Source organism: Crocuta crocuta, unplaced genomic scaffold (genome assembly GCF_008692635.1).
Source record: "Crocuta crocuta isolate KB4526 unplaced genomic scaffold, BGI_CrCroc_1.0 scaffold64, whole genome shotgun sequence".
NCBI classification, from domain to species: domain Eukaryota; kingdom Metazoa; phylum Chordata; class Mammalia; order Carnivora; family Hyaenidae; genus Crocuta; species Crocuta crocuta.
In genome coordinates, this window is record NW_027530640.1 from 5,051,386 (window position 1) to 5,073,786 (window position 22,401).

The 22,401-nt window shown below is 35.3% G+C and overlaps 1 protein-coding gene across 1 annotated transcript in view; it reads right to left on the bottom strand.

Annotated features, from left to right (window-relative positions):
- Positions 1-22,401, bottom strand: part of MEIKIN (meiotic kinetochore factor) — a 98,397-nt gene that overhangs the window by 66,410 nt on the left and 9,586 nt on the right. The window contains exons 5-7 of the mRNA XM_077768917.1: positions 19,108-19,245; positions 12,162-12,281; positions 2,586-2,625 (exon numbers count right to left, since the gene is read on the bottom strand). Coding sequence (XP_077625043.1) covers positions 2,586-2,625; positions 12,162-12,281; positions 19,108-19,245 — 298 coding nt within the window. The remainder of the gene's footprint in view (positions 1-2,585; positions 2,626-12,161; positions 12,282-19,107; positions 19,246-22,401) is intronic.

Below are 22,401 nucleotides of genomic sequence, written 5' to 3' on the forward strand. Positions count from 1 at the left end.
TGATTATTCTAAGACAGAATATTATCATCCATATCTCTGTGAAGAGGTAGGATAACAGGCAAGAAGATTCCAGCTGGGTAATGTAAAAGTTCCACTGAGATTTACATGCAAAAGTATATCAATCATCCCTATAAATTCATCAGCACAGAATACCTAAACCATAAGTCTCTACAAAATTGTACCACCTACCATGTAATCGTGGTCAAAAAAATTATAAGACAGTAAGAGTTGTACATGATTATTTGAAGGACACAAAATCCAACAAATAGCTATAGACATTTTCCTTGTATCTCAAGAAGCTGAGAACCAAAAAATGCTACAATTAGATCACCTAAGTTTTAAGTACCATGGCTTATTTATTTTTGGTCTCTTTCCTACCTATATTTTCTATTAACAATTATATTTCCTTGGTTTCCTTGGTGTTAACTTTTTGTTTTTACAGCTTTATTGAAATAAGTCACATATCACACAATTCACCCATTTAAAGTGTATATTCAATGACTTTTAATATATTCAGAGAATTGCACAACTGTCATCATAATTTTAGAACATTTTCATCACCCCAAAAAGAAACACTGTACCTATTATCAGTCAGTCCTTATATCTTCCCAAAACCCCCATTCTTGGGCAATCACTAATCTGCTGTCTATACAGATTTGTCTATTCTGGATACCTCATACAAATGCAACCATAAAATATGTGGTCTTATAGGACTAACTTCTTTCACTTAGAATATGTCCAGGGTTCATCCATGTTGAAGCATATATCAGAATTTCATTTTTTATTATTAAATAATATTCCACATGGACATACCACATTTTACTTGTCCATTCATCAGCAGATGGACATTTGGATTGTTTCTACTTTTTGGCTTGAATAAAGTTGCAGTGAACATTCACACACAAGTTTTTGTATGAACATGTGTTTTCATTTTTCTCAGGTATGCATACCTAGGAGCGGATGTGAGGGACTACCACTCTATTTTCTGAAACACCTTCACCACTTTAAAGTCCCATCAGCAGTGTATAAGACTCTCAATTTTTCCACAACCAACACAATACTTATGATCAGTATTTTTTATTATAGTCATCTTAGTGGGTATAAAATGATTCTCTTTAAGCTGACTCATATTTTCCTAATGGATACTGATAATGAGCATCTTTTCATGTGCTTATTGGCCATTTATATATCTTCTATGGAGAAATGCCTGCATAAATTGGGTTATTTTTCCTTTTATTCTGAGTTCTAAGAGTTCTTTATATATTCTGGATATAAGTCCCTTACCAGATACATAATCTGGTAATATTTTACCCTATTCTATGAACTGTCTTTTCATTTTCTTCATAGTGTCTTCCTTTTTTTAATCATCTCTGTATTTATTTTTTAAATTATTATATTTTAAGTTTTAATTTTAATTAGTTAACCTACAGTGCAATATTAGTTTCAGGAGTAGAATTCAGTGATTCATCACTTACACACAACACACAGTGCTCATCACAGTGAGTGCCCTCCTTGGTATTGATGGTATCTCCTGACTTTGTTTTTAAACTTGAATGAATTTTTTGTAAGTTCCTTCAACCTTTGAAGATTAAAATATTTAAAATTCTTGTTATATTTTATAGTCCTACTGAAAATTTTTCAGAGACTCCCATCCTGTTCAGGAGAAAATAAAAATCCCAGCCCCTAAGGCCATTCATGATCCAAACTGTGACCACCTTGAATTTAGATACTGCTTCATTCATATATGCCTTACCCTCAGCCTACATGCCCCAAACCAAGCTCTTGATCTTTTCCCAGTAATGTTTCCCCTCAGTCTCTCTCATCTTAATAAATGGCAATACCATCCTTCTAGTCGCTTAAGCCAAAACCGCAGAGTCAGCCTTGACTACTTTCATACTCCACTATTCAGTCCAACAATGAATAAAAGACCATCCTGTTAGTTCTGCTTTCAAAATATATCAAAAATTTCACCTAAGTTATATCATGTTACCCTTCTAAACCTTTCAAAGGCTTTCCTTACATTCACCTACAATGCCTTATATGATATGGCTTTTTCTCTCACTTTATATCCTTTCTTCTCCTACACTTCATCCCAGGAGCCCAGGGCTTCTTGCCTCAGGGCCTTGCACCAGCTATTCCCTCCACTTGGAATACTCTTTTTCTCCTGTGAAATCACATGTCTTTCTCTGTTTCCTTCTTTATATCTCTGCTCAAATTTCAATTATGACTTCTCTGACCACACTACTTAAAATAGTGAGCCTCCATTCCAATTCTCTCTAGCTCCCATCTTGCTTTTTATCCATAGCAATCATTACCATATAGAACAGAATAAATTTGCTCAGTTATTTATTGTCTATATCTTGTCCAACTAGAATGTGGACTTGAGGCCAGAGATTTTGTTTTTAATGAATTTCATTCATTACAGTGAATCTCTAGCAATAAAAATACTTATGATACATAATGGTTCCTCAACAAACAATGAAAAAATGAACACTTGAATTTGTGGCTAACAATCATTTCAGCTATATATCTATTACAACACAGGGTTTTCAAAAGCACAAAAACTTTAGAATGTTAGTTCTTACATTTCTCTATAGCATTTCTGATAGTCTTCTGAAGAGGGACCTAGGAAAGAAAAAAAAAAAAAAACACCAATCTATTAGAAATATAATTCAAGCATAGACCAGAGGCCAAAATTACTCTAGGTAAAAGAAAATATTTTCTCTAAAATATATGGTGATAGTGCAGCTTACTTTTATTATTTTATTGTTTTGTATTGTTTTTATCTGCCACTTAAATTATATAGAAGTATTTTCAAAATACCAAAAATAAAACAAAATTGTTAGGAAATTTTATGAGACACAGGAATCTATCTGTCTGTATTTGAATAGTTATAATTTTTGAAGTTCTTTCCAATCTTTTATCTTACTTGATTCTTACAACAGTCCCACAAGGGAAATATAACAATTTACTATTCTCACAATACATATACAAAATAACTGGTCACATTATAAAGCTAACAGCTGCCTACCTGGAACTTAAACTCAGATCTCATGGTTCTTAATCCAGTATCAAATATATAGATACACATATTAATTGACTGATAAGTCAAGAAAATGCCTACCAGTCAATATTTTGCTGTCTAGGTACTGTATGATATTATTAGTTACATAAAGAATTGTGGGAGTAGTCTTCTGAAGAATATGACCCTAATCAGCTGCAGACCTCTGCTTACATTTATATAGAATTTTACAGTTAAGTAAAAGTGAAGTGAATGATGCCTACTAATAATTTAGAAGTATTTCCCTGAAAGGAAGGTTCCCAAAATATAAAGGACCACAGTGAAGAGCATCTACTCTCTGTTTTTGCTGATAATAGTCTCTTGCTTTTTCTTGTGATAATCCAGAGATGGCCTGTGACTCAGTATAATGGGAGCCCTGCATCTCCCTGCCCAAAATGACTTTTCAAGGATAAGCATATGAAATAATCTAAGCCAATGTGTAAGACCAGGACTTTTGTTCAAATCATTGGGAAAGAGAGTCACTTTTGTTCACTGGATTTGAGGGTGTGAATGTATAGGCCTGGACCTAAAAAGAACTGCTATGTGAAGGGAGGTTAGCTGAGAGTTTAGCTCACACATTAGTGCCTTGAGCTGAGAGATGGAAAGGAATTGGGTCCTATTGATATCATTTGAAAACTTCAATCAGGTCGCCTGGGTGGTTCAGTTGATTAAGCGTCCAACTTCGTCTCAGGTCATGATCTCACAGTTTGTGGGTTCAAGCCCTGCATTGGGCTCTGTGTTGACAGCTCAGAGCCTAGAGCCTGCTTCAGATTCTGTGTCTCCCTCTCTCTCTGCCCTTCCCCTGCTGGCTCTCTGTCTCTCTCAAAAATAAACAAAAACATTAAAAAAAATTTTTTAAAGAAAGCCTGGATCAAATTTTAATTGCATGTGATATATTGCCAGATTTTTCTGGTATGTGTCATAATAACTTCATTTTTTTAGCCTAATAAAGTTTGAGGCAGGATTGATTTTTTAAAATTTTTTCTTTTTTTCCTTCTTCCTTTTTCTTTTTGTCATCACTTACAGTGGACAAAGAAGCTAACTGAAACATTTGCTAAAGAGATAGGCTGCTCCTTTGGGCACTTTATATCAGTAAAGGAATTGCCAAAGTAAACATAACACAGGTTTTCAAACTGTTAGAAATACTGCCATCCAGATAGCTACCAACTCTCCCATAAGGGACCCCATAACCAATGTTTAATTCTTTGACTGATATTATTTATCCCTGCTTTTTGTCAAGCTCTGATAGGTGAGCTGACAACATCCATTGCTATTCCCCCTCTCCATTTTTATCCATTTTCCCTTGCTTTCTACCACCATAGAAACTAGAAGAATAAAATACTTGAGTTTTTATAAACTTTATCAAAGAAGACTTCCAAGTAGTCAGTTGATACATGACTCAGTCTGGGCCAATCAACCTAGTCTGCTGGGGAATTAAATGGAAAGTGTTTGCTCTTTAGATAAAAAGAGATATATGTGGCTAGTACTGCCTTTTCTAATTCTTTTTCCCTGGAACACTGTTGTGATGCCTAGAGGCCTATCAACCATCCTACAACTATGGGATAACAAGCAAACACACTTAGTAGTAGAAAGATAGAAAGAGTATAGGATCTTAATGATATTAGTGAGCTGCTACACTAACTCTGGCCTGGGAAGAGAAGTAAATCCAGTATAAACAAACCTTTTTTTGCATGACAAAAATAACATACACAAAAAGACAACTGACAAACTGGGAGAAATACAATATAAACCACAAACAAAAGGCTAATATTCTTTTTAAAAATTTTTTTTCAATGTTTATTTTTGAGAGACAAAGAGACACAGCATGAGTGGAGGAGGGGCAGAGAGAGAGGGAGACACAGAATCTGAAGTAGGCTTCAGGCTCTCAGCTGTCAGCACAGAGCCCATGCGGGGCTTGAATCCACGAACCATGAGATCATGACCAGAGCCAAAGGTGGACATTTAACCAACTGAGCCACCCAGGTGCCTCTAATATTCTTAAAAGACATTTTTTTACGTATAGATGGAACACATTACATTAGTTTCATGTGTACAATATAGTGAATTAACTTCTCTTTATATTATACTACGCTTGCCATAAGCGTAGCCACCTTTGTCACCATATGATGCTATTACAATACTACAGACTACATTCCCTATGCTGTGACTTTTATTCCTTTGACTTATTCATTCCAAAACTGCAAGTCTGGGGGCGCCTGGGTGGCTTAGTCGGTTAAGCGTCTGACTTTCGCTTAGGTCAGGATCTCGCGGTTCGTGGGTTCGAGCCCCGCGTCGGGCTCTGTGCTGACTGCCAGCTCAGAGCCTGGAGCCTATTTCAGAGTCTGTATCTCCCTCTCTCTCTGATGCTCCCCTGCTCACACTGTCTCTCTCTCTCTCTCCTAGGGAAAAAAAAAAAACAAAACTGCAAGTCTGTAATCCCCACTCCCCTTCACCCATTTTGCCCTCCCTCCCATTCCCCTTTCCTCTGGGAACCATTAGTTTGTTCTCTGCATTTACAAGTCTGATTCTGTTTTTTAATTTTTAATTTGCTTTGTTTTTTAGATTCCACATATGTGGAATCATATCATATTTATCTTACTCATTCTCACTTATTTTACTTACCATAATACCCTCTAGGTCCATTCATGTTACTGCAAATGGCAAGATCTTAACCTTTCATGGCTGTATAATTGTGTGTGTGTGTACCATATCTTCCTTATCCATTCTACATTTAGACCGCTTCCATATCTTGGCTGTTACAAATAATACTATAATAAATTTTCAAATTAGTGTTATTGTTTTCTTTGGGTAAATATCCAGTAGTGGGATTGCTGAATCAGATGGTATTTTGACTTTTAATGTTTTGAGGAACATACATACTGCTTTCCACAGTGGCTGTACCAAATCACATGCCCACCAATAGTGCATGAGTGTTCCTTTTTCTCCACATCCTTATCAACACTTCTTTTCTCCTGTCTTTTTATTTTAGCCATTCTGACAGGTATAAGGTGTCATGGTGGTTTTGATTTCCATTTCCCTAATGATGTGGAGCATCTTTTCATATGTCTGTTAGCCATCTATATGTCTTCATTGGAAACATGTCTATTCAGGTACTCTGCCTCTTTTTTTAAGTTTTTTATTTTTTTTTAAGTTTTTATTTATTTGAGAGACGCAGAGACAGCACAAATGGGGGAGGGCAGAGAGAAAAGGAGAGAGAGAGAATCCTAAGCAGACTCTGCAATGCCAGCACAGAGCCTGATGTATGATGTAGCTGTGAGATCATGACCTAAGTCAAAACCATATATAGAGATATTTATAGAAAAAATGTCATTATGGCTGATGTAAGACAAAGTACTGCCTATGTTCTCTCCTAGGATTTTTATGGTTTCAGGTCTCACATTTAGGTCTTTAATCCATTTTGAGTTTGAGTATGGTATAAGAAAGTGGTTCACTTTCATTCTTTTGCATGTTGCTGTCCAATTTCCCCAGCACCATTTACTGAAGAGGCAGTCTTTTCCCCATTGTATCTTCTTGCCTTCTTTGTCACAGATTGATTGACCATATAAGCATGGGTTTATTTCCAGGCTCTCGAGATATTCTTTTCCATTGACCTATGTGCCTATTTTTGTGCCAGAACCATGCTGTTTTGACTACAGCTTGTAATATATCTTGACATCTGGAAGTGTGACTCCTCCAGCTTTATTATTTCTCAATATTTATTTGGCTATTAAGGGTCTTCTGTGGTTCCAAAAATTTTAGGATTATTTGTTCTAATTCTGTGAAAATGCTATTGGTATTTTGATGGGGATTGCATTGAATCTTCAGATTTTGGGCGGTAGTATGGACATTTAACAATATTAATTCTTCCAATCCATGAGCATGGAATATCTTCACATCTATTTGTGTTCTCTTCAATTTCTTTTATCAGTGTTTTATAGTCCTCAGAGTACAGGTCTTTCACCTCCCTGATTAAGTTCATTCTGAGGTATTTTATTCTTTTTTGTGCAATTACACATGGAGTTGATTTCTTAATTTCCCTTTCAGCTACTTCATTTCCAGTGCACACAAATGCTATTAATTTCTGGATATTAATTTTGTATACTTAACTTTACTGAGTTTATTTATTACTTCTAATAGTTTTTGTGGTAAAGTCTTTAGGGTCTTCCATGTACAGTATCATGTCATCTGCAAATAATGACAGTTTAACTTCTTCCTTATCGATATGGGTGTCTCTTATTTCTTTTTCTTGTCTGAATCCTGTGGCTAGAATGTCTAGCACTATGCTGTAGTATTAGAAAAATAGTAAGAGAGGACATCCTTGTCTTGTTTCTGATCTTAAGAGGAAAAGCTCTCAGTTTTTCACCATAGAGTATTATATTAACTGTGCTTTTTTTGTTCTCCATAGATGGCCTTTATTGTGTTAAGGTATGTTCTCTCCAAAGCCATATTCTGGAAAGTTATTTATCATGAGGATATTAAATTTTGTCAAATGCTCTTTCTGCACGTACTGAGATAATCATATGATTTTTATCCTTCATTTTGTTGATGTGGAGTATCACACTGATTGTGATGTTGAGCTATCCTTGCATCCCCAGAATATATCCCACTTGGTAGTGGTGAATGATCCTTTTAATGTATTGTTGAATGTGGTTTGCTAATATTTTATTGAGGAGTTTTACATCTATGTTCATCAGGGATTTTAACCTATAGTTTTGTTTTTTGTTTTTGGTATATTTGCCTAGATTGGGTCATGATAATTAATGCTGGCTTTGTAGAAAGAGTTTGGAAGCTTTCCTTCCTTTCTCTCCTATTTTTGGACTTGTTTAAGAGGAATAAGAATTAAATGTCTTCTTTAAATGTTTTGTAGAATTCACCTGTGAATCCATCTGGTCGTAGACTTTTATTTTTTGGTAGTCTTTTGTGTACTGATTCAAATTTTGTTATTACTAATGGTTTCTTTAAGATTTTCTGTTTCTTCCTGTTTCAGTTCTGTTAGACTGTATGTTTCAGTCTGTTAGATTGTATGTAAATTTATCCATTCCTTCTAGGATGTCCAATTTTTGGTATATAACTTTTCATACTACTCTTAAAATCTTGTATTTCCGTGGTGTCAATTGTTACTTCTCTCCCATTTCTGGTGTTACTTATTTGGGTCACTTCTCTTTTTCTCTTGGACAGTCTGGCTAAGGGCTTATCAATTTTGTTCGTTTTCAAAGAACCAACTCCTGCTTTTGTTGAACTGTTCTATTGGTTTTGGTTTTAGTCTCTATGTCATTTATTTCTGCCCTGAACTTTATTTCCTTCTTTCTACTCACATTGGGCTCTGTTTGTTCTTTTTCTAGTTCTTAGGTTTCAGAGTAGATAATTTTTAAAAATGTTATTTATAGGGGTGCCTGGGTGGCTTAGTCGGTTAAGCGTCCGACTTTCGCTTGGGTCATGATCTCACGGTTCGTGGGTTTGAGCCCCGCGTCGGGCTCTGTGCTGACTGCCAGCTCAGAGCCTGAAGCCTGTTTCAGAGTCTGTGATTCCCTCTCTCTCTGACCCTCCCCTGCTCACACTGTCTCTCTCTCTCTCTCTCTCTCCTAGAAATAAATAAAAACATTTAAAAAATTCAAAAATGTTATTTATTTATTTTGAGAGAGAGAGAAAGTGCACACACACACACACAAGTGGGAGAGGGGTAGAAAGAGAAAGACAGAGAGAATCCCAAGGAGGCTCCATGCTGTTAGTGCAGTGGCCCACACAGGGCTTGACCCCATGAACCAGGAGATTACGACCTGAGCCAAAATCAAGACTTGGATGCTCAGTTGAGCCACCCAAGTGCCCCAAGTTTAGATAATTTATTTGAGCTTTTTGTTTCTTGAGGTAGGCCTGTACCATTATATATTTCCCTCTTAGACTTGTTTTTCTGTGTCTTAAAGGTTTTGGATCATTACATTTTCATTTTCTTGTGTCTCCATGTAATTTTTTATTTCCCCTTTGTTTTCTATATCAACCTATTGGTAGTTTAGTATTATATTGCTTAGCCTGACATTTTGTGCTTTTTTTTTTTTTCCAGTTTTCTTCTTGTGATTCACTTCCAGTTTTATACTGTTGTGGACAGAAAAGATGAATGGTATAATTTCAATCTTCTTCAATTTACTAAGACATGCTTTCTGGCCTAACATTTAATCTATTCTAAAGAATGTTCCATGTGCCCTTGAAAAGAATATATATTCTGTTGTTTGAATGAAATGTTTTGTATATATCTGTTATACCATCTGGTGTAATGTGTCATTCAAAGACACTGTTTCCTTATATATATTTTTTTCAAAAAAATTTTTTTAATGTTTTTTTTTTTTTTTAATTTCTGAGAGAAAGAGACAGCGTGAGCAGGGGGAGGTCAGAGAGAAAGGGGGACACAGAATCCGAAACAGGCTCCAGGCTCTGAGCTGTCAGCACAAAGCCTGACGCGGGGCTCGAACCCAAGAACCCCGAGATCATGACTGGAGCCGAAGTTGGACCCTTAACCGACTCAGCCACCCAGGTGCTGAGATATACACAACTATTATACTGTCTCAATGGATTGATCCCTTTGTAATATGTAATGCCTTTCTTTGTCTCATATTACAGTCTTTGTTTTAAAAAGTCTATTTTAACTGATATAAGTGTTGCTACCATGGCTTTTTTTTTTTTTCTTCATTTCCCTGAGCACGGTAAATGTTTTCCCATCCCTTCATTTCAGTCTGTATGTGTCTTTAGGGCTGAGATGAGTCTCTTGTAGGCAGCATATAGATATATCTGTTTTTTTAATCAACTCTATCACCCTATGTCTTTTGATTGGAACATTTAGGAAAAAGCTAAAGTTCTTAATATTTAATGAACCTAGAAATGGAGGAGAAAGGATAAAAAAACAGGTGAAAAATGGGGAAAAGGCATGAAAAGAAAATACCCACACACAGAAAATAAAAATAGCCTTCAAACATATGAAAAATGTTTAAACTCACATACAGTTAGGGCAAAGCAAATTAAAATAACACTGAAATACCATTTCTCACCTATTAGAGTAGAAAAAAATTTAAATATGACAATATATTTTGTTGGTGAGGATATGAGGGAACAGCACTGTAATACTTTGCTGGTGGGAATGTAAACTGATATAATCTTTCTGGAGGAAAATCTGGCAATACACAACAAAGTTATATCCACTTACCTTTTGACCCAGCATCCTACTTCTGAGAATCTACCTTTAAGATATGATATATATCTTTGTATTATTGATGGAATAGGTTTATTCATTGACACATTATTTGTAGTGGCAAAATACTGGGGGAAAACCCTAAATATCTAACTCATAGGAGAGTGGTTAAATAAACAAAAATACATCCATACAGTGAATATGTAGCTATTGAAAAAACATGAGGAAGACCTCCTTAAAACCAGATGGAGTGATTTCTAATACATACTAATATGTGGAAAAAACAAAATAAAAAGTATATAAATATGCTAACCTTCATGCAAGAAAGAAGAGGATATGGGGCAGCTGGGTGGCCCAGTGGATGAACACTGGACTTTGGCTCAGGTCATGATCTCACATTTCATGAGTTCGGCCCTTACATTGGGCTAGCTGTTGTCAGTGCAGAGCCTACTTTGGATCCTCTGTCCCCACCTTCTCTCTGCCCCTCCCCTGCTTGTGCTCTCTCTTTCCAAAATAAATAAAACACTTTTTTAAAAAAGGATATAAGAAAACGCATACAAAAGAAATAGACGAAAGATAAACCATAAACTGAAGAGACTAGTATTTATAAGGGTTGGGTGGGAAAGGGGTAGAAAGAAGAGGGGAATAGGATCAGGGTAGCAGAAAGGAGGACGTGATGCTTTTCTGAGAATATATATATTTTTTATAGCTTTGACTCTTTCTTAGCAATGCTTCACATAGCCCTTTCTCCCCAAATAGAGAAACAAAACAGGATGTAAAACCAAAAATTGAATCTAACATTAACAAATAATCTAACTATACTCCAAGTGATTAACAAAATGCACTGAAGTATATATATATATATATCCTATATAACTTTGCGTATGCTGGAATTATATAAATAAGTAAATAAATTATTGGATTTTAACACATAAAATAAAATAAATATTCATTGGTTCACACTGCCATAAACAACTGAATAAAGAAATGGCAGAAAAGAGACAGTTCTTTTACAGTAGAACTTCAATTAGTGAATGTAGTGGGAAAGTGTAAAATAGAAAATCACTATTAAACAAACACCAGAGTAATATCTGTCATAGTCGAATTCCTCTGATGACTACTAATATCAGTGAATGAAAATGTGAGGAGAGGCAGGATTTATAGGGTCTCAAACTATCTTCTCTGGGTATTTATTAACCACAAAAACAAACTATTAACTTAATCATTCAGAAAACCGCAGACACCCCCTTAATCAAGTGATGAAGTTTAGTATCACCAGTAATACATTTACTGACATCAAGAACTTAATACAGTATACTGAAAAGGACATAACATCATTTCTGCAGTGTTCTTTTAAAAAATTGTATAAGCTCATTCCAATCATAACAAAACATCACACAAATTCAAATTGAGCTATTCTACAAAATAACTGATAAGTAATCTTCAAAAGTACCAAGATTATGAAAGACAAAGAAAGACTGAGAAAATATTACAGACTATAGTAGACTAAGGGAGAAGTAACAATCAGATGCAATGTTTGATCCTGAAACACAAAAGATTGGTGGAAAAACATGAAATGTGAATAAGGTTTAATTAGTAGTTCTATGCCAGTGTTAATTTCCTGATTCTGATCATTGTACTAATGTTATATAAGACAGAATTAGGGAAAACTGGGTGAGATGTATATGGGAACTCTCTACTATTTTTGCAACTTTTATGCAAGTCTAAAATTACTTCAAAATAAAAGTTATAAAATAGGAGACCTATATGTGCCTAAGGTACTACTAGTCAGATATTATTTGTAGCCAAAGATAATCCTAATTGATAAACTTAGTTATAAATCATTCAATAAATTACTTTGTTTTTCCAGTATAGATGAGGGTTTTCCCCTGTGACATAACAAAAAAGAATGTGAAAACTCACCTAAAATTGCAGAGAGGTTTGAAAACTGTGATACCTTCTCTATTGCTACTGCTTTACTGGTATCCAGAAGAGTGGAATTCTTGCATTGAGTATGTTCTTCCAACCTGGGACATTCCCAATCTAAAACAGCAGGCAGAAATGGCACACAACAACTTTGAACAACAGCACAAAAGTAGTAGGTTACTTCCCCAAACAAAGGTCTCAGCCATACCAAGCTGTGGTAATTAAAGATTTGAGTAAGACAGAGAAAAAAGACAAGTCTTGATGGTATCAGTATAGTAAATATTCTTTGGCCTATTTCAGTACTGTAACCTACTTTCTTTCATGGATTTTTGCCCCATAAACATTACTGACTGAAGAGACAGCATACCTAGGAGGTTCCTCTTAATATTTTATGTATTATATGTAGGTCCCATTAAATATCCTATCACTAAATAACAGGCTAGTATTACTTGATGTCAGTTTTAAGCTTTTCATTAACTTCCCACTAGGGAAGAATGAGGTTATTCCCTCTTACGTTCCTGTCCTCACCCTTCCCACACTTCCCATTGTCCTGATGTTATGATATTACATACTTAGATCAATATTCGCTTCAGACATTATAATAATAAATTGCTATAAAATGCTATTTATTCTTGTTGTGCACCATAACAATCATTTCTCCCCCGCTGGAGTCACTCTTTTTTGTTTGTTTAGTTTTCTCTATATTTTTCATCGATTTAATCCAAACTTTACCAAATTCTATGAATTCATTCTTTTCATTCCATTCTCTAGTGTCCTAAAGTTTCATAATGCTTTATCTTGGTGTTTTTCATCTATTATGCTGGGTACACTGTGGCCCTTTTAACATAGAAATCATATTTTTTAACTCTAGGAAATGTTCTTGAATTATAACATTGACCATTTTCTTCTTGCTTCTTTCATTATCTTTGTCTTAAACTGCTTTCTTTTGATAATGGATATCATATACTCCTCCACTAACTTATCTTTTTTCTGTTAAATTTCAGCCTTTCATTTTATTTTCCTTCTGACTTTTTTTCTCCTCAACCCTAATTTCTAATCCTTCTACTGAATTTGTCTCTGCTATTGCATTCCTTATCTGAATATTCCTTTTTTTATAGCATCCTATTCTTGTTTAATGAACACAATATACATTTTATGTCAGTGAGACTCTTTTTTCAATATTTTTTTCTCCTTGTGTTTCTATTTTTCTTGGTTCCTTTTCTTAATTTTTAATTTTAGTGTGGGAGGAACACTTAACATCAATCTACCCTCTCAAATATGTAAGTGTACAATAGAGTACTGTTAACTCTAGTATATCACAGTGTTGTATAGCAGATCTCTAGAACCTATTCATCTTACAAAACCAGTATCTAATACCTGTTGAATAGCAGCTTCTCATATCTATCTCATTCTAGGCCAAGGCAACCAACATTCTACTCTAATTCCATGAATTTGATTATTTTAGATATCTCATGCAAGAGGAATAATACAGTATTTATCTGTCTATGACTGGCTTATTTCACTTAGCATAGGATTCTCAAGGTTCATCCAGGTTGTTGCATATGGCAGGATTTCCCCCTTTTAAGGCTCAATAATATTCCATCATATGCATATACCATATTTCCTTTATCCATTCATAAATCAGTGAACACATAGATGGTTTCCACATTTAGTTATTGTGAATAATGCTGAAATAGATATGGGAGTGCAAACATCTCTTTAAGATCCTGACTGCATAAATACCCATAAGTAGGATTGGTGGATCATAAGGTAGTTCTATTTTTAATTTTTGGAAGAAACTCTACACTGTTTTCCATAGCAGCTGCACCATTTACAATCCAAACAACAATGTACAAGTGTTCCAATTTCTCCACATCCTGTCAACACTTATTTTTTTTAATAATAATCATTCTAACAGGTGAGGTGAGATTTCATTGTGGTTTTGATTTGCATTTTCCTGATAATTAGTGATGTTGAGCATCTTTTCATATACCTGTTGGCCATCAGTATGTCTTCTTTGGGGAAATAGCTATTCAAGTCCTTTGCCCACTTTTTAATTGGGTTATTTGTTCATTTTTTTCCCTACTGAGTTACAGTAGTTTCTTATATATTTTTTAATATTAATCTTTCATCACATAAGTCGTTTGTAAACATTTTCTCCCTTTTTGTATGTTGCCTTTTCACTGTTGTTTCCTTTGCTGCGCAGGTTTTTAGTTTCATATAATCTCACTCATCTAATTTAGCTTTTGTTGCCTGTGCTTTTGTTGATACATCCAAGAAATCATTAAGACCAGTATCATGAAGGTTTTCTCCTATCTTCTTCCATGAGTTTAATGGTTTCTGGTCTTATGTTTACGCATTTAATCCATTTTAAGGTTTTTTTTTTATATGATGTAAGGTATTGGTTTGATTTCATCCTTTTGTATGTAGAAATCCAGTTTTCCCACACTTGATGTTAGACAAAAGGCCAAGAAGTGACAGAAGTCCAGTTTTCCCAACATTCTTGAATAGACTATTCTTTCCACACTGTGTATTCTTGCCACCATTATCTAAAATCAAGTGACCATATAAGCATGGATTCATTCCTTTCTATTCTATTAATCTATAGGTCTATCTTAATGCCAGTACCATACTGTTATAATTACTATAGTTTTGCAATATATTTTGAATTCAAAAAAGGTGTTGATTTTCTGTATGGTTGTTCTATTCATTATTGAAAGTGGGAGTAATTAAGTCTTCATTACTGCATGGATGTCTATTTTTGCCTTCAGATCTGTCAGTGTTTATATGTTAGGTGCTCTGATGTTGAGTGCATACTTATTTATATTCATTATATGTTCCTGATTAACTGACCCTTTCATCATCATTATATAATGTCTTTGTCTCTTGTGATCGTTTTTTTTTTTAATTTGTTTTTAAAATTTACATCCAAGTTAGTTAGCATATAGTGCAACAATGATTTCAGGAGTAGATTCCTTAATCCCCTTATCTATTTAGCCCGTTCCCCCTTCCACAACCCCTCCAATAACCCTCTGTTTGTTCGCCATATTTAAGAGCCTCTTAAGTTTTGTTCCCCTCCCTGTTTTTATATTATTTTTGTTTCCCTTCCCTTATGTTCATCTATTTGGTATCTTAAAGTCCTCATATGAGTGAAGTCATATGATATTTGTCTTTCTTTGACTAATTTCACTTAGCATAATACCCTCTAGTTCCATCCAATGACATGTCAATTATTTCTGATTGCCAAGTAACACTCCACTGTATGTGTGTGTGTGTATATATACCATATCTTCTTTATCCATTCATCCATCGATGGACATTTGGACTCTTTCCATACTTTGGCTATTGCTGATAGTGCTGCTATAAATATTGGGGTGCATGACTCTCTCCAAAATAGCCTACCTCTAATTCTTGGACAAACACCTAGTAGTACAATTGCTGGGTCGTAGGGGAATTCTATTTTTAATTTTTTGAGGAACCTCCATACTGTTTTCCAGAGTGGCTGCTCCAGTTTGCATTCCCCTCTTGTGACAGTTTTTGACTTAAAATATGTTTTATCTGATATAAGCAGAGCCACTCCTGCTCTCTTTAGGTCACCATTTACATGGAATATCTTTTCCTATTGCTTCACTTTCAGCCTATGTGTGTCCTTTTGTAGATAGCACATAGACCTTGTTTTTTTCTTAAATATGTTCAGCCACTCTTTGTCTTTTGATTGGGGAATTCAAACCATTTACACTCGAAGTAATTATTGATAGGGAAAGACTATTACTATTTTGTTCATTATTTTCTGTCTTACAGTTCTTTTGTCCCTTTTCCTCTCTTGCCATCTTCTTTTGTGTTTCATTGACTTTTTTATATTGATATGCTTTGACTCCTTTCTATTTTCTTTTGTGTATTTTCTATAGGTATTTTCTACATGGTTACCATGGTGCCTATATAAAATATAGTCTTAAGAATCTATTTTAATCTGATAGCAATCTCAATTATATACAAAAACTCTATACTTTTATTTCTCTCTTCACACACATTTTGTGGTACTGATGTTACAGTTTACATCTTTTTATATTGTGTATTCATTAACATATTTTTATTATAGTAATTTTTAATACTTTAGTCTTTTAACTTTTATTCTAGAATTAAGAGAGATTTAAACCCTGTTACAGTATTATTTTAGGTTTATATACTTATTGGAAAGTTTTATATTTTCATATGCTTTTGTGTTGCTGTTTAGTCCTTTATTTCAACTTAAAGAACTCTTTTTACCATTTTTTTGGTAAGGTGAGTCTAGCAGTGATTAACTCCTTCAGCTTTGTGTGGGAAACTCCTTATCTCTTCATTTCTTTTTCTTTAAATTTTTACTTTAATCACCTGGTGCTCATCAGGACAAGTACAGTCCTTAATCCCTATCACCTATTTCACCCATCTCTCACCCATCTCCCTTCTGGTAATCATCAGTTTGCTCTCTATTAAGAGTTTGTTTCTTGACATTTCTCTCTTTTTTCCCCTTTGTTCATTTGATTTTTTTCTGAAATTCCACCTATGAGTGAAATCATATGGTATCTGACTTTCTCTGACTGACTTATTTTGCTTAGCATTATAATGTCTAACTCTATTCATATTGTTGCAAATGGAAATTTTCATTTTTTTCATGGATGAATAATATTCCATTGTTCTTTTCTTTCACCACTTTGACAGATCATTCTACTCCCTTCTGGCCTGCAATGTTTCTGCTAATAAACCCAATGATAGTCTAATACAAGTCTTGTACATATCAAGTTGGTTTTCTATTACTACTTGCAAAATTTAAAAAGTCAAATTATTAAAAGTCAAAACTTGATCTTTGATAATTTATGAGTCCCTGTGTGGATTTCTTTGGTACCTTATCTGAGATTCATTGGGCTTCCTAGGTCTACACATGCTTTTCCTTTCCCAAATTTGGTAAGTTTGCACCTATTATTTCTGTGAATAAACTTTCTGACAAGCTCTCTTTCTTTCTCCATTACCCTCCCTTCAGCCCCTTACTCTTTACCCTCTCCTCCCCTTTCTCCCTCTCCCTCCTTCTCTCATCTTCTTTCTTTTACCCTTAGCTCTCCCTTCTCTCTCCCCCTCCCTCCCTCATCTCTTCTACCTCTGGGACTCCTTTAAAGTACATATTGCTGTTTGATTGTGTTCCATGAGTCTCTTAAGGTTTCCTCACACACCATATTTGTTGTTAGAGGCCAGTAGGCATCTAGAATATACCAGGTCCCCTCAGTGCTCTGAGACAAATGAGACAGAAGCCATTCCCTTGGGTACCACTGAGACAGGCAAGAGATGAGCCAATCCTTTAGGAAGCTCCCAGAAAATTTATAACATTTCACGCATGGTTCAGTTCTTTTCTTCCCTCCCCAGGGAGAAGCTGGGACCTAGGTGTTTTCTGCCAATTGTGTGGCAATATACTGTGGGTAGGGACTATGGTGAGAGAATGTCTTGAATTTTCCTACTGGCTTTGATGCAGTTGGTCTCATACATGCCTGAGGTGCAGGAGTCCCTTTAATCAGTTCCCAGATTTCTCACAAAGGGAATAAGCCCATGTATTGCTGTTGAATTGGTATCCATGGGAGAAGAAGGGACCAGGGCTTCTTATTCCAATATCTTGCTGATGTCACTTCCATATTTTCTTTTGTTTTGATCACTATGTTTTTTGTTAGAAGACTTCCTCAGGAATACTGATAATCTTTGGCTCTCTACTCATATTTAAGAGGGAGCCCTAAAAAGCTAAGTGGAATCTCTGTGACCTTGTTTGAGCTTGTCACAGAGTTGGCTTCATTGCAGAGTGTTCTTGTCAGTTTCATTGAAGAGGTACTGAGGTCAGTATCTTTAGGTATTTTCTTTATAGTTGTTCACATTTGTTAGGAAAGAATCTTCCACTCTCCTGCCTGAAAGGTTCAAGTCTGGGTGCTAGTAGTTTGGAAGCTGAGCAGAGAAATGGGATGTTGGGTTGGGATGGCAATAGGCATTAGGTAAGAAGGGCTCAGAATTCAGATGTACATTTTCATATAATTTCCACTCTTTTCATTCAGCACAGTATCTGAAACAGTTGCCTTTTTCTGTGTAATAAATAACCCCCAAACCTCACTGGCATAAAATGAAAGCATTTACTTCTTATTCCCATATCTACTGGTTGGCTCAGGAAAGTCTGCTTCAGATTACAGACCTGCTGATCAGATGGGGCGGTTCTCTGCAGTCTGCAAATTGTCTGGGACTGTTCTATCCCATACCTATCATTCTGGGGTCCCCACAGGAGAGGCAAAAGCTAATTAGGATATATTCATCTCACAATTGAAAAGTTTGAGAGGACAAGTCCAATCATTCTAGCATAAAAGATCTGTTTATAATCTTATTGCCCAAAGCAAGTCACATTTCCATTGCTTTAGCGAAGCCAAAGAGAGAGAAAGTTCATACCACTTTCAAGGGTGTGGATATATGATACTACTCCAGAGGAATGAGTAACTGGGACCAACATTTCAAATTCCACAGATCCTTGCTATTAACAGTGCCTAGTATCCTCCATTCCAGAGTTCCTCAAAATACCCAAAAGAATATATCTCTAGGCTTCATTTGAGTAAGAAAGTAGTCACCACATCTTTCACATTTCAGATAAATCTCTTTACAAGTATTGGGGCACCCAAATTGTGCACTTCTCTGGGATACTACAGTGCAAACTAGCTTGTTTCTGGGTCATTCCCATAATGTCTTCATCCTTTTCTTATCTGGTGGCTTCTGATGTATAGTCCTATGTGATTGAGCCTGGAATACAGTGGATAGTGGGCAAGGGAAGGAGGTTTTGATGAAGAAGACAAGCATACCTTCTCAAAAGGAACTTTATACATTGGAGGATTTGTGGACAAAGGGACAGTTTCTATAGCGGGTCAGCTTAAGGTTGAAATTATTTTCTCACCTAAATAATCTGATCCTCTGAAGAGTTCAGGTGATGGGAAACTACTTAAACTCTCTTCAAAACTCTTGTATTCTGTGTAAGAGTCTGTGAATGAATGGCTCAGAGGAGAACTAGAAATATCATGCTGCAAACTTAGTCCTATAGAATAAACAAACAAAAAAGGTAAAATGTTTCAATAGTATACATGCTCAAAATCCTAAGAATTCAAATTTGTAGAAACATATATGCAGTTGTATATAGAGAATATAAAATTACTTATATAAACAACTGAAAAGGCATATAATTGTATACCACTTTAACCTTAGAAAATATTTTTTATGTAGAAAATGCATTATAATCTTTTTCCATTGCTTTCTCAAGTTTTATAATTTATTCCTTCCCCTCCTTTTTTTCAATTGTGATTTTTTTACCCCAAAATGCAAGTTTTATGCATAAGTAAATCACTAATTGTAAACTAACAAGCTAAGAAGAAAGGGTAATTCTAATTATTCCATTTAAAAAACGATGAGCGTACATTATCAGAAAAATACCATTCACAATGAGATCCCACCTCACTCCTGTCAGAAGGGCTAAAATTAACAACTCAGGAAATAACAGACATTGGTGAGGATGCAGAGAAAAGGGAACCCTTTGCACTGCTGGTAGGAATGCAAACTGGTGGAGCCACTCTGGAAAACAGTATAGAGTTTCCACCCAAAATTAGAAATACAACTACCCTACAATCCAGCAATTGTACTACTAGGTATTTATCCAAAGGATACAAAAATGCTGATTTGAAGGGGCACATGCACCTCAATGTTTATGGCAGCGCTATCAACAATAGCCATTCTGTGGTAAGAGCCCAGATGTCCATCGATTAATGAATGGATAAAGAAGATGTGGTGTGTGTATATACATATATATATATATATATGTATATACACAATGGAATATTATTTGCTGATAAAAAAAAAGAATGAAATCTTACCGTTTGCAACAACATGGATGGAACTAGAGCGTATAATGCTAAGTGAAATAAGTCAGTCAGAGAAAGACAAATAGCTTATGATTTCGCTCCTATGTGGAATTTAGGAAACACAACAGATGAACATAGGGGAAGGGAAGGAAAAATAAGATAAAAACAGAGAAGGAGCCAAATCATAAGACACTCTTAAATACAGAGAATACACTGAGGGTTGCTCTAAGGGCAATTGGTGGGTGAATGGGCTAAATGGGTGATGGGAATTAAGGAGGGCACTTGTTGGGATGAGCACTGGGTGCTCTACGTAAGGGATTAATCACTGGGTTCTATACCTGAAACCAATATTACACTGTATGTGAACTAACTTGAATTTAAACAAATAAATTAGAAATAAACAAACAAGCAATGAGCCTAAACACAGACAAATAGATCAAAGGAATTCCACAGAAAGCCCAGAAATGGACTCATACACATATGAGCAAATGATTGTTTGCCAAGATGCAAGGACGATTCAGTGTGGAAAGGACATTGTTTTAAACAAATTCTCTTGAAGCAACTGCATGTCTATATGCAAAATCAAACAAAACAAAAAACTTGTACTCATACCCTCCATCATATAAAAAAATTAACTCCAAGTGAATCATTAACATAAATTGTAAATCCTAAAACCACAAAAGTTCTAGAAAAAAAGAAGAGAAAATCTTCATGACTGAGGTAGGCAAAAACTCATAACACTAAGAGGACAACTCATAAAACAACAGCAATGATAATTAGACTTCATCAAATTTTAAAACTTCCCTTTGAAAGAGACTGTTAAATTGAAAAGATAAGCCACATATTAAAACATTTGCAAATGCACTAGAATCCAGAATATAAATCACTCTGAAAACTCAATAATAAGAAAACAAACATCTCAATAAGAAAAAGGGCAAAATATTTGAATAGAGAATCTCCCAGACTAACAGGTCTTAAAGTCATCTCTGTGAGAGTGACTAGAATGAAGAACTTACAAATAAATGATAGGGATAGAAGTTAATACTAAATATCAAGAACCAGGTTTATTAAGAAAAGGGAAAACATAGTCTGCTCTAGTCACCATTTATTACACACTTTCAAGTGACAAAATAGAGGTTAACAGTAATAAAAACTGGCAGGGTAGGGGGGCAGATGAGGGATAAAAGGGGAGCATGGCTCTGATAAACCTATTTTCTGCTGCCATGGAGCTGACTTATGCCCATCTGTCCTCATCTTTCTTTTTTTCTTCCTTAAAGTTCATGTTTCACTTCTCTTTATTTCTTTGCTTCAAAAGAACTCTTACTAAAAACAGACATTCTGCATCTGTGCCCAAAGATCGGGAGCTGATTTGAAAAAGTTAACCTACAAAAAGACTCTGGATTGAAAAATATAGCTTAAGTTTTTTAAGATCTTTTTTATTGATCTTTTTTTTAAAATAGTTTATTGTCAAGTTGGTTTCCATATAACACCCAGTGCTCATCCCAACTGTCCTCATCTTTAACCTACCTAAGAACACTAATTCTTTGTCTTGCCTACTTTGATCTCACCACATCTTTCTCTTCCACTCCAACGTCATCCTTAAAACTGAGAATTATTTCCTATCTGGCTACCTCTTCCAGCCATCACTCAAAGCTTAATTTGATTGACCCCAATCTAACCTCCTTTTCACTTTATCAAGTATCAGAGATAGGCTATCACTCTGAACATCTTTTGCTTCCCCTACTCCAAGTGCCCTAGTGTGTCTTGTCCCTGTCTTCACTACTTTTTAAGTCTTCTCATTCTGTTTTCATCCTTCCCCTTCATATATTGTTACATCTCTCTTGCCTTTTATATTTAAAAATTCCATGAAGGGGCACCTGGGTGACTCAGTCAGTTGACTGTCTGACTTCCCCTCAAGTCCTGGTCTCACAGTTCATGAGTTCGACCTCCACATTGGTCTTGTAGCTGTCAGCACAGAGCACACTTCGATCCTCTGCCCCCTCTCTGCCCCTCTCCAACTCATGCTCTTTTTCTCAAAAATAAACAAATGGTTAAAAAAAAAAAAAAACTCCATGAAAACCACACATGAGAGAGCCATCCCTATCACTAAACCCCAGAACTCAAGCCGGGCTCAGAAATTAGGAATACCCCATACTTACCATATGGGTATTGGTAGAGAAAAGAATAAATAAATGTTCATGATTATAGCAGTAGAAGGGTAGCCCTGGAGTCACACATTAGAAATGTAAATGCACTTAAAGTTATATTTATATCAAATTATACTCTGTGTATTTAAAAAGCCAAATAGTTCTACATGGCTTGTAACAAAAATGGCAATT